The sequence below is a fragment of the Crassostrea angulata genome, chromosome 5, assembly GCF_025612915.1.
Source record: "Crassostrea angulata isolate pt1a10 chromosome 5, ASM2561291v2, whole genome shotgun sequence".
In the NCBI taxonomy this organism is placed as follows: Eukaryota; Metazoa; Mollusca; class Bivalvia; order Ostreida; family Ostreidae; genus Magallana; species Magallana angulata.
The window spans coordinates 3550664-3563180 of NC_069115.1; the positions used below are offsets into that span (position 1 = coordinate 3550664).

The 12517-nt window shown below is 41.1% G+C and overlaps 2 protein-coding genes across 5 annotated transcripts in view; one reads left to right on the forward strand and one right to left on the reverse strand.

Annotated features, from left to right (window-relative positions):
• LOC128183109 (E3 ubiquitin-protein ligase TRIM71-like) overlaps positions 1-12517 on the reverse strand; it is a 116046-nt gene that overhangs the window by 62897 nt on the left and 40632 nt on the right. The window lies entirely within an intron of this gene.
• Positions 1-12517, forward strand: part of LOC128183101 (midasin-like) — a 94580-nt gene that overhangs the window by 52056 nt on the left and 30007 nt on the right. For all 4 annotated transcript variants that reach the window (XM_052851960.1, XM_052851961.1, XM_052851962.1 and 1 more), the window contains 13 exons: positions 266-573; positions 783-956; positions 1818-1951; positions 2112-2245; positions 2581-2867; positions 3122-3471; positions 4719-4871; positions 5576-5790; positions 5956-6343; positions 6488-6679; positions 8735-8968; positions 9873-9962; positions 10385-10554. In XM_052851960.1, coding sequence (XP_052707920.1) covers positions 266-573; positions 783-956; positions 1818-1951; positions 2112-2245; positions 2581-2867; positions 3122-3471; positions 4719-4871; positions 5576-5790; positions 5956-6343; positions 6488-6679; positions 8735-8968; positions 9873-9962; positions 10385-10554 — 2829 coding nt within the window. The remainder of the gene's footprint in view (positions 1-265; positions 574-782; positions 957-1817; positions 1952-2111; positions 2246-2580; positions 2868-3121; positions 3472-4718; positions 4872-5575; positions 5791-5955; positions 6344-6487; positions 6680-8734; positions 8969-9872; positions 9963-10384; positions 10555-12517) is intronic.

The following is a 12517-nucleotide window of genomic DNA, read 5'->3' on the forward strand; positions in this document are numbered from 1 at the left end:
AACAGGCAATTTTCACTGATTGTCAACTTTATACAGGACCTGGTTTTTTGGGGACATAATTTGATTTCATGGTTTTCCACTATAGTTAATGAATTCTGCTTCATGATTTATTGAGGAAGTAAATTTGCTGGTGAAGGGAACACACAATTCAAATGAGTAGTGAGCCACCACAAAAACAAATTATTCTTTAGTATGCAGGAGGTTTTCTATGAAAGGACAAACCTTGAGCTCTCAGCTATAGTGAATTTACTTGTTGACATTGTAGCCCATCCCCTATGGAGAAAGACATTGGATCACATGACATATCATGTGACCTTTATTCCTGGCAGAGCCTGCTGTCGGCCTGTGTCCTGTACATGGACCTCTCCACGCCTGACTGCCTGGCTCTCCGCGCTCTACTGCTCACACAGTTGTTGGAGAACCACAGAACAGCCGCAGTGTTACAAAGGTCAAGGTCATCTCCGGAAATGGAGGTCATTAAAGGTCATCTTCAGATGGTTGAGAGGGTGATGAGTCAGATGTTTGAAGATGTGAAGTGTTTTGTTCTGAAGAGATATGAAGAGGATGCTAGAGGTAAAACATAACGTCAGATAGATATATACTATATAATTATTTTATAAACCTGTTTCATGTTCTCCCTTTAAAGCATGATTCTCAATAAAGCTGAATCATTTAATTTATATATATGTCAGTGTTAAAATTTTTTCATGTGATTCACAATATGGGCTTGGAGGTATACATCTGTATTTCAACAGCTGTAGTACATTTATCTTTCACTTCAGAACAAGCCATTGTCAGACAACTCTACATGGACCCGTGGAACGCCCCTCAGGTCCTGAGGTCAGTGGGTCAGGGGTTCCAGCAGGCTGTCAACATGTACATTATGGTGACCAGAGTCAGTAGAACACTGTCTGAGGGAGAGGACCACACCCACAGTCTGAGGCAGTTCCTGGAGGGTGAGTACAGGGGTCAACTACAAAGGTCAGGGAATATAGAGGTCAACTGTAGGAGATCATAACTGGATCAGTGAGTTCACAGGTCAATGCTGCATTAATGGGTTGTACAGTTTGGTTTACATATACTTTAGATATTGATATGCCCCACCAATGAATGTTCATTGTATTTATCCTATGTTTTATTGCTATGATAGATAGATAGATAGATAGATGGATGGATGGATGGATGGATGGATGGATAGATGGATAGATAGATAGATAGATAGATAGATAGATAGATAGATAGATAGATAGAATTTTTTATCTGTAAAATGACAGACGTCCTACAGACCCGGTTTAAAGATGGAATTTGTCCCCTATACTTGCTCTGTAGCAAATGAAAAAAATAAACTGCATTGTATCTCGCTTCAATTTTCATATGATTGCTCTAAAATATCTCCATGGTTGCTGTTTTGTATTCCTATTTTACCACATTAATTATTTTGCAATGAAATCTAACCGTTTAACATCACATTTGAAAACTTGCAGTTCATGGTCGCCGTGTAGCTTGGTGATAAAATCTGAGACACTCCATGTGCAATTTCCATCAAAATGGCAGACAATTTCAAATGTAAAAATAGAGTAAATGTCTTGGTATGACCCAATAAATGGATATTTTGTGGACTTTATACTACATATACATGTCATTCAAAATTATTTACAAGCTTAAAATTGACACAAAGCAGATTTGCTCGAGGCTGCTACATTGCAAGTATATGGGACGAATTCTTACTGTGACTTGAGCGTAGCCTGGTCACGGTGAGATTTCTTTCTGTTATATACGCTGAGCCTTCCTATAACACTGACTGTCTATGTTGTCAGGAGGGCGTGGTAGGAATGTGGACATTGACTATCAGACCCTGGAGGGTTTGATGTGTGACCTACTTTCCCGGGAACCAATCCTACAACATCTCTGTCACACAGACCACTGCCACAGCCTAGAGCTCACAGTCAGGGTGAGTAGTGTTTATATCACAGCAAGAATGTTTCATTCAATTTGTAGGTCAAGGTAAAGAGTAGGAATCATTTGTCAGTGTTTCTTCAGAGTAGAATTATAAAATTGTAATTTGTAGATAATATTTTGAAATAATTAGAATCCCTATATATTTTTATGAGGTTTTGGACAATGTTTGTTGGATTGCCAGGATGAGAGAAGCTTTGGTAACATACACACTTGACCTTGACATCAACAAGGTCATTCTCTTTTACTCCTGGGTCAAGGACAAGCTACAGGCAGTAATGAAAGACAGGTAAGGAATGCTTAATGAAAGACAGGTGAGGACTGCTTAGCAGTAGTTAAAGTCAGGTGATGACTGCTTAGCAGTAGTTAAAGACAAGCACTACTGCTTAGCAGTAGATAAAGACAGGTGAGGACTGCTTAGCAGTAGTTAAAGTCAGGTGATGAGGTGAGGACTGCTCAGCAGTAGTTAAAGTCAGGTGAGGACTGTTAAGCAGTAGTTAAAGACAGGTGTGGACTGCCTGGCAGTAGTGTAAGTTGTATGTAATCTTGATTTAGATGGAAAAAATTAATATTAGAACCAGTCTGTATTGTATTACCAATTGTATGACATGACTGTTTATGTAGGTTTGTTCAGTGTTTCCCTCACCTGTATCGGGCTGGGGAATCCCTGATGACAGACTTCCAGGAGGCAGAGTCCTACAACAAGTTCCGGGATTCCCTGGGACACCCCCCTCCTTACAGAGATCAAAGAGAGGCTGAGGCTAAGCTGTCCATGAATGAACTGTGTAGACAGATGGACATCCATAGAGAGGCTACTGACCTCACTCGGAAGTACAGAATTCAGCTAAATATAGATCACAGGGAATACCTGGTGTCTGTGTTGCTGAAGGCTATGAAGGAGGCAGAACAGGGTAAGGATAAGCATGTGACCTTGACTTTGATTTTCAGTATTTGTAACTAGACACAGAAGTGTTTTGTCTGCCATGGTAGTTTTAACTAGTGGATGCTTGATATGTTACAGTACAGTAATATGTATCTAAATGTGTAAAATTGATTTTTATTTCTATGCCATGTAACCTTTTGCATTACTTTTTTGTGATTAACAGTACATGCTCTCATCAGAATTGTTTTTCAGAAATATTGTGGTTGTATTTTGATATAATAGGTAGTGAACCAGTGGATGTGAAAGAGGTTAGGGCACTTCTACAGCAGTATAACCTCATGAAAGTAGAAGAGAATCCATCTCTCATCTCTCGTATGGAAACCGACCAATCAGAGAGTACTGCTCTCCTAAAATCAAACCAATCAGATTCCTTGAAACATGTTGACCTTTGGCCTCTTTCTGATCACATAGCAGTACTGTCTGAAATGAGACTGGTCAATAAGATGATGGCGTCGTCTGACAAATGTAACACAGAAGAGGTTGGGGCTCTCGTTGACTTTGGAGCCCAGTTTACACCGCTTTCTCCATCAGCTCTGAAATCATTGAAACAACTGAATGAGGATAAAACAAAAGTAAGTTAGAAACTTTTGCTTTACAGTAATCAAGTACAAAAACCATTGGCTGTGAACCAGATTGTCATACTATCAATCCCGTATCACCCTTGTGCCGTACAGGTACAGTTGACTAGATCCTATATCACCCTTGTGCCGTACAGGTACAGTTTACTAGATCCTATATCACCTTGTACCGTACAGGTACAGTTTACTAGATCCTATATCACCCTTGTGCCGTACAGGTACAGTTTACTAGATCCTATATCACCCTTGTACCGTACAGGTACAGTTTACTAGATCCTATATCACCATTGTGCCGTACAGGTACAGTTTACTAGATCCTGTATCACCCTTGTGCTGTACAGGTACAGTTGACTAGATCCTATATCACCTTGTACCGTACAGGTACAGTTGACTAGATCCTATATCACCCTTGTGCCGTACAGCTTGTACCGTACAGGTACAGTTTACTAGATCCTATATCACCATTGTGCCGTACAGGTACAGTTTACTAGATCCTTTATCACCCTTGTACCGTACAGGTACAGTTGACTAGATCCTATATCACCTTGTGCCGTACAGGTACAGTTTACTAGATCCTATATCACCTTGTGCTGTACAGGTACAGTTTACTAGATCCTATATCACCCTTGTACCGTACAGGTACAGTTTACTAGATCCTATATCACCCTTGTACCGTACAGGTACAGTTTACTAGATCCTATATCACCCTTTGTGTTGTACAGGTACAGTTTACTAGATCCTATATCACCCTTGTGCCGTACAGGTACAGTTGACTAGATCCTATATCACCATTGTACCGTACAGGTACAGTTTACTAGATCCTATATCACCCTTGTACCGTACAGGTACAGTTTACTAGATCCTATATCACCTTGTGCCGTACAGGTACAGTTTACTAGATCCTATATCACCTTGTGCCGTACAGGTACAGTTTACTAGACTTAAGCAGAGAATTTTGGTTTTTGTTAGCACCTCCTGATCTATATATGATCAGCTCCATTTTCCTAGCTAGTTTCAAATACCGGTAAATCAAAGATTTGTGACAAATTATTCAACATCAAAATTTTTACATGCTTTATGCCATAACAACCTTCAAGATAAAATATTTATTTCTGGTTTGTTGTTGAGGTAATATGGTTTATACTTGATCAGTAAATACCACAATAAATAGAGTGTACTGAACTCGAATAAACCATATTCGGTCAGCTACGAAGCATGTGAAGCATGTACTGTGGTTGTAGGAGGAGGTGAGGGACCGCCTCTGTGTGGTGCTGAGTGACCTCTACCACCAACTGTGGACCAACACGGCTGCTACCAACCTCAGCTGGTGGCTTAACTGGTCCCCTACATCTCCCATAGAGACCACCAGTACAGAGAGGGCTGAACAGAGCTGGGTAAGTTGAGAAAAAAGGACTAGAAATGGTAGAAATAACTGGGACTTGTCTCGTACAATAATACAATCATATAATTAGAATTTGTGGTGGCTCAATTTTCGTGGTTTTCGTGGGTAGCACTCCACCATGAATTTACATCCTCAATTAAAACAAATTTATAAAGAGTCATCTTTATTACTGAAAAAGAAAACTGATGCATCCACGAAATTACATCCCAACAAATAAGGAAAAACCCTACAATCCACGAAAATTGGCCCTCCACAAAATTCAATGATTCCACAGTAGGTTTCGGTAGATACCTTATTTTTTGCAATTAATTTTGTAAGTAAGCAATTCCACCACTATGTATCAAATTACAAGAATTTGAAATCATAAGTGCCAAATTTTGTTGTTGTTTCATAAATCTGTGAGGGATAAGTTTTGCAGATTTTGATTGTTGACATTTTATTAGGAATTTGTATTGATTGGTCATTATGATCTATTTTCTGGTTTTTAGAAGTTCATAATTTGGTAAGTTATTAATTCACTGCTTGTGTCAGTGGTTAAGATGTTAGGAAAAGGCAATCACAAATGCAACAGGTTATGATTTAATGTGTCAAAATATTTGAAGAATTCCTCTAGGGTTTTTAAGATTCAATATATAGATAGTAATTGTATCACTGATCAATTGGTTCCTGACAAACTGATGCCTGCTTATCCTACAGGGCCCTGCAAGTCTTGTCAAAACAGTGGTGTCTCAAACCGCCTACCACCTGACCTGTGGGAGAACCACTGAGCCGCTTCACCTGTTGCTGGATAAACCACTTCCTATGGAGGTCCCCCTGGGAGACTACAGGGGCAGGCTTCACAGACTACAGACTCTGTCCCAATACATCTGGTGTCATGGACCGGTTCTCTGTAGCAGGAACTCCAACACAAGGTGGAACTTAATCTATAGCTATGTATTTATGAATTTATCCTATGGTAGATTGCTCTAGATTTGATAACATTAAAGTTTTTGAAAGGATAATGAAAAATTTTGAAACTCTTCAGAATCTGCCTTAAAGGTTTTAATTCAAGTTTTAAAGTAGATGTTCTCCTCCAGGGAACTAATGAGGCAGCACATTGTCCACCTGTTTGTGTCAATGCTGCAGTCCATTGGGAAAATGTTCAGAAATCAGGATGCTCGAGATCTGTACCATCAGCATGTGTCAGAGTTTGTGATCTGTCTCCAAAACAAAGGCTCAAACAGTGAGAGAACGGTTCTTACACTGACAGAGGCAGTGTCTGAGGTGCTTCAATCAGAGCTTTTTATAGTGAAGGAGTGTTTGAATGGAGTGCTTGAATTATCTGGCCCTTCAGTGGCTGATCTACAGACTGTAGGCCGTGTGTGGGTGTATGTGGGACTGCTGGGTATGATTCTACACAGACCGAGGTCTCCCGTCGACCCTGTGCTCAAATCACAGATGAAGCTGCAGCTGAAACAGAGGGAGGTAAGAACTAAGGAAAAGAGATTGGAAACTGTATACTAGGGAGATAGAAACTGTCAAAAAAGGACGTTAAACTTATCAGAGGGAGTTAAATTCTGATCAAGGGTATTTATAATCAAATTTAGTCTGTGCTTTATTTCTTGACAGTTAGAGGAGATAAATCGCGAGCTTGAGGTCAAGGTCATCTATCACCGACAGATAACAGGTCTAGAGCTCCTAGCCCGCCCAGCCCACCTACAGCACCCCCTGATCCTCCACCTGATGGACAGGCGAGAGAAACTACAGAGAAAGATAAAGGTCTTACAGTCCCAGCAGGCATACAGACCACACACCTGTCAGGTATCTTATCATTGTCACACACACCTGTCAGGTATCTTATTATTGTCACACACACACACACACCTGTCAGGTATCTTGTCATTGTCACACACACACACACACACACACCTGTCAGGTATCTTGTCATTGTCACACACACTTGTCAAGTATCTTATCATTGTCACATGCACACACCTGTCAGGTATCTTATCATTGTCACATGCACACACCTGTCAGGTATCTTATCATTGTCACACACACCTGTCAGGTATCTTATTATTGTCACACACACACACACACCTGTCAGGTATCTTGTCATTGTCACACACACTTGTCAGGTATCTTATCATTGTCACATGCACACACCTGTCAGGTATCTTGTCATTGTCACATGCACACACCTGTCAGGTATCTTGTCACTGTCACACACACACACTTGTCAGGTTTCCTATCATTGTCACATGCACATACCTGTCAGGTATCTTATCATTGTCCAACACACACCTGTCAGGAATCTTATCATTGTCACACACACCTGTCAGGTATCTTGTCATTGTCACACACACACCTGTCAGGTATCTTATCATTGTCACACACACTTGTCAGGTATCTTGTCATTGTCACACACACACACCTGTCAGGTATCTTATCATTGTCACACACACTTGTAAGGCATCTTATCATTGTCACATGCACACACCTGTCAGGTTATCTTATCATTGTCCAACACACACCTGTCAGGTATCTTATCATTGTCACAGGCACACACTTGTCAGGTATCTTATCGTTGTCACATGCACACACTTGTCAGGTATCTTTAAGTTATCATTGTCACATGCACTCACACACACCTGTCAGGTATCTTATCATTGTCACCTGCACACAGTCACCTGTCAGGTATCTTATCATTGTCACCTGCACACAGTCACCTGTCAGGTATCTTGTCATTGTCACCTGCACACATCTGTCAGGTATCTTATCATTGTCACATGCACACACCTGTCAGGTATCTTATCATTGTCACACACACCTGTCAGGTATCTTATTATTGTCACACACACACACACACACACACACACACACACACACACACCTGTCAGGTATCTTGTCATTGTCACACACACACACACACACCTGTCAGGTATCTTGTCATTGTCACACACACTTGTCAGGTATCTTATCATTGTCACATGCACACACCTGTCAGGTATCTTGTCATTGTCACATGCACACACCTGTCAGGTATCTTGTCACTGTCACACACACACTTGTCAGGTTTCCTATCATTGTCACATGCACACACCTGTCAGGTATCTTATCATTGTCCAACACACACCTGTCGGGAATCTTATCATTGTCACACACACCTGTCAGGTATCTTGTCATTGTCACACACACACCTGTCAGGTATCTTATCATTGTCACACACACTTGTCAGGTATCTTGTCATTGTCACACACACACACCTGTCAGGTATCTTATCATTGTCACACACACTTGTAAGGCATCTTATCATTGTCACATGCACACACCTGTCAGGTTATCTTATCATTGTCCAACACACACCTGTCAGGTATCTTGTCATTGTCACAGGCACACACTTGTCAGGTATCTTATCGTTGTCACATGCACACACTTGTCAGGTATCTTTAAGTTATCATTGTCACATGCACTCACCTGTAAGGTATCTTATCATTGTCACACACACACACACACACCTGTCAGGTATCTTATCATTGTCACCTGCACACAGTCACCTGTCAGGTATCTTGTCATTGTCACCTGCACACATCTGTCAGGTATCTTGTCATTGTCACCTGCACACACCTGTCAGGTATCTTATCATTGTCACACACACACACCTGTCAGGTATCTTGTCATTGTCACATGCACACACCTGTCAGGTATCTTGTCATTGTCACATGCACACACCTGTCAGGTATCTTGTCATTGTCACACACACTATCATTACTAGATACTTAATTTGGACTGAGTTGCATTTTGAAAAGTTATTTTGAAGTACAATATATACATCATATCTCCATTATTTTAAAGTTCCATGAATATTCATTTCAGTATAAACAGCTTTTAAGCATCATAAAAGACTTTATGGATACCAAAGGATCTGTCAGCCATACCAAGTACTTGATGGAGAAGCTGCAGGAGGCATGCACAACAGGCCGAATAGCCAATCAGATTGCAGAAGAGAGGACTTGGCAGAAAACTCATCAGCGATTGGTCGGTTGTCTGGAGGAGGAGTTTCCTCTGTATAGAGATATCACCACCCCCTTTATCGTGGCCACTCAGCAGGTAAATTAAGTAAAAGTTCTTATTTAAAATGTTATCTTTCTCTGACCTATGAGGCTCTCAAGACTGATGCTTATCTCAGGTTTACATGGTGTTTTATGGCATTAAGTGAATACAGTCATGGCTCCCATTGGATGGGACACCAGTCCATTGCAGGTTAAAGCTGAACACCACTCATAAATAGAATTTGATGGTTCTTAGGGAGTCTATTATAACGTAATGAGTGAATTTTATTGAACCTTATAAAACTGCTTGATTCCTTTGCTTAGACGCTGTTGTAAGTTCTGGTAATACTAAATTCAATATCACTAATAATAAGTATAAAAAATTCAGCAATTCAGCTATTACATAAATAATTATTTAATAAAAACTACTGGTTTGGAGACCTCCCCCCCCCCCCCCCTGTAAACTAATGAATGTTGATATTTTTTCCATGACTAAAATAGTATCGTTTTTCGATATAAACTTAGCTTTGGACAGCCTTAACATAGCTGTGTATGGTGGACAATGCCATTTACAGGTAGCGTTCAGCTGGATGGATTGAAACAATGCAGAAGAAGTGCCCTAGCTGTCAAGATAAAACACATAAAGTCTAGCTGTGACCCTGTGGTTACTGGCTCGATCGCACTGATAAACCAAACACAGCTGTACTGTACTCTAAAGTACTAACTGTCATCATGATTGTTAGAAAATCCATTGATTGATTTGTTTACTGTTTTACATCCCATCGAGAATAAGTTAGCTTTTTTGATGGTGTAGAACCAGTGTGAGACTAGGTTTCGGCCTGTTTTTAATTATTATTTATTCAGATGGATTGCCATCATTATGATTGGATTATAGTATGATGGTATTATAATAGTATGATGTTTTATAGTACTATGATGGTCATGGTATTACTGTGTTTAAGGTGCGATGTGGAGTGCGGCTGATCGCTAACCGTGCCATGGAGGTGAACATGGCTTTACAGATGACCGAGAGACTGAGGATCCCCCCTCAGGTACCACAGAGTTAATAAATAATAGTAACAACTATTAGCAAATTGAAAAAGTTGACAATATTTTTCATAAGAATCAGTTTATCAATAAGATTTGCCACGGATCCAGTGATTTCAGGTTCATCCCTCGGGATGTTTTCATGATGGTTTCCATATTGCCAAAAAAAAAAAATCAAAGACTTAACAATAAAATAATCTTGACTGTCCTTTTTTTGGTGAATGTTAAAAATTTTCTGTAACAATAAGTCAGTTTGATGTATGCAGATATATAATAAGTCTTCTTAATATTTGCATAATTACACAAACAAAAAAACCCAACCCATTTATGAGATATTTTATGAGTTAAGCATTAATCACACTATTGATACATGTAAAATGTGAAGTTCTAAATATAACTTTATGAAACAGTATTGTAAATTTCACAGATTCAGGGGATGGAGTCCTCTATGAGGCGAGCGGCAAGACTGCTTGGGGCATTCCCCTTCATCTCCACAGAGATAAGCAGCAGTCTAAGGCTTGCACAGAAAGTCCTGTCTGTAGAAAGACTGGTGTCTGAGGGACAGGGGGAGGAGAGTCAAGCCCACCACACCTCCAGGTAAGGGACACACCTGTCTGTAGAGATACTGGGGTCTGAGGGACAGGGGGAGGAGAGTCAGGCCCACCACACCTCCAGGTAAGGGACACACCTGTCTGTAGAAAGACTGGTGTCTGAGACACAGGGGGAGGAGAGTCAGGCCCACCACACCTCCAGGTAAGGAACACACCTGTCTGTAGAAAGACTGGTGTCTGAGACACAGGGGGAGGAGAGTCAAGCCCACCACACCTCCAGGTAAGGGACACACCTGTCTGTAGAGATACTGGGGTCTGAGGGACAGGGGGAGGAGAGTCAGGCCCACCACACCTCCAGGTAAGGAACACACCTGTCTGTAGAAAGACTGGTGTCTGAGACACAGGGGGAGGAGAGTCAGGCCCACCACACCTCAAGGTAAGGAACACACCTGTCTGTAGAAAGACGGGGGTCTGAGACACAGGGGGAGGAGAGTCAGGCCACCACACCTCAAGGTAAGGGACACACCTGCCTGTAGAAAGACTGGTGTCTGAGACACAGGGGGAGGAGAGTCAGGCCCACCACACCTCCAGGTAAGGGACACGCCTGTCTGTAGAAAGACTGGTGTCTGAGGGACAGGGGGAGGAGAGTCAGGCCCACCACACCTCCAGGTAAGGGACACACCTGTCTGTAGAAAGACTGGTGTCTGAGGAACAGGGGGAGGAGAGTCAAGCCCACCACACCTCCAGGTAAGGGACACACCTGTCTGTAGAAAGACTGGTGTCTGAGGGACAGGGGGAGGAGAGTCAGGCCCACCACACCTCCAGGTAAGGGACACGCCTGTCTGTAGAAAGACTGGTGTCTGAGACACAGGGGGAGGAAAGTCAGGCCCACCACACCTTCAGGTAAGTGACACGCCTGTCTGTAGAAAGACGGGGGTCTGAGACACAGGGGGAGGAGAGTCAGGCCCACCACACCTCAAGGTAAGGAACACACCTGTCTGTAGAAAGACGGGGGTCTGAGACACAGGGGGAGGAGAGTCAGGCCACCACACCTCAAGGTAAGGGACACACCTGTCTGTAGAAAGACTGGGGTCTGAGGGACCACCACACTTCCAACTATTAAATAACACAGCTTGTCAAAACCTTATCCTAACTTTTCTTATGATATGTGAAAGGTAACTTTTATTTGGTATCTATTAATAAAACTTTTTAGTTTGATCCCTTTTTAAAACTCTATATATACTGTAGACATATTTTTTTTACGGGGTCATAATTCTGCGGAATCACAATATCAATTTAATCCGCGGGTAAAAATTTACGCGGATTCTTTGAACGAAAAAGAAAATCATTTGAATAACTATTATTAAATATAGTTCTGAGCGATTTTCGTTACCTAAAATTTGTCAAACTTTGGACTTAAATTGTAAGAACTGTTCACAGTGAACAGTAATTATCGGTTGTGCACTGGTCGGTAGTCATTAGTTAGCCGTCAAGATGTTACGACGCTGGCTAAAATCGTCTGAAACACCATTTAATCTTTATTAACTGTCAATTTATGCATTTTCATGTCGTTTAAATTATGAGTTGATCAGTTTAATCAATTGAAAATCAGAGCACAAAGGGATCTAAACATTGCAGTAAAAACACGGGTCTTGGCGTGTATAGTTAATTGGGTCATTGAAAGACAGACCCGCTTGGGGCTATTTGTCGTCTGACACGTGCCGTTATCTCAAGCTTGGAGAAGTTTAAATTTCATGTAAATTTACAGAAAATTCAAATCTTTAGGAGATTAAATAATTTATTATGTGAATTCTCAATACAAATTTGTTTGACAGTTTGCATAGATAAAAACGATATACATTGGGTACACGTTTATGCAAGTGTTCTATAATGTAGTAACTTCCGATTACTAGTATCCTTATTCATGTAATGCAATTCCAAAATGTACTTTAAGTACGCTGGGAAAAAATTCCGCGGAAAATTTGTGCCCGCGTTCATAGCGTAAATAA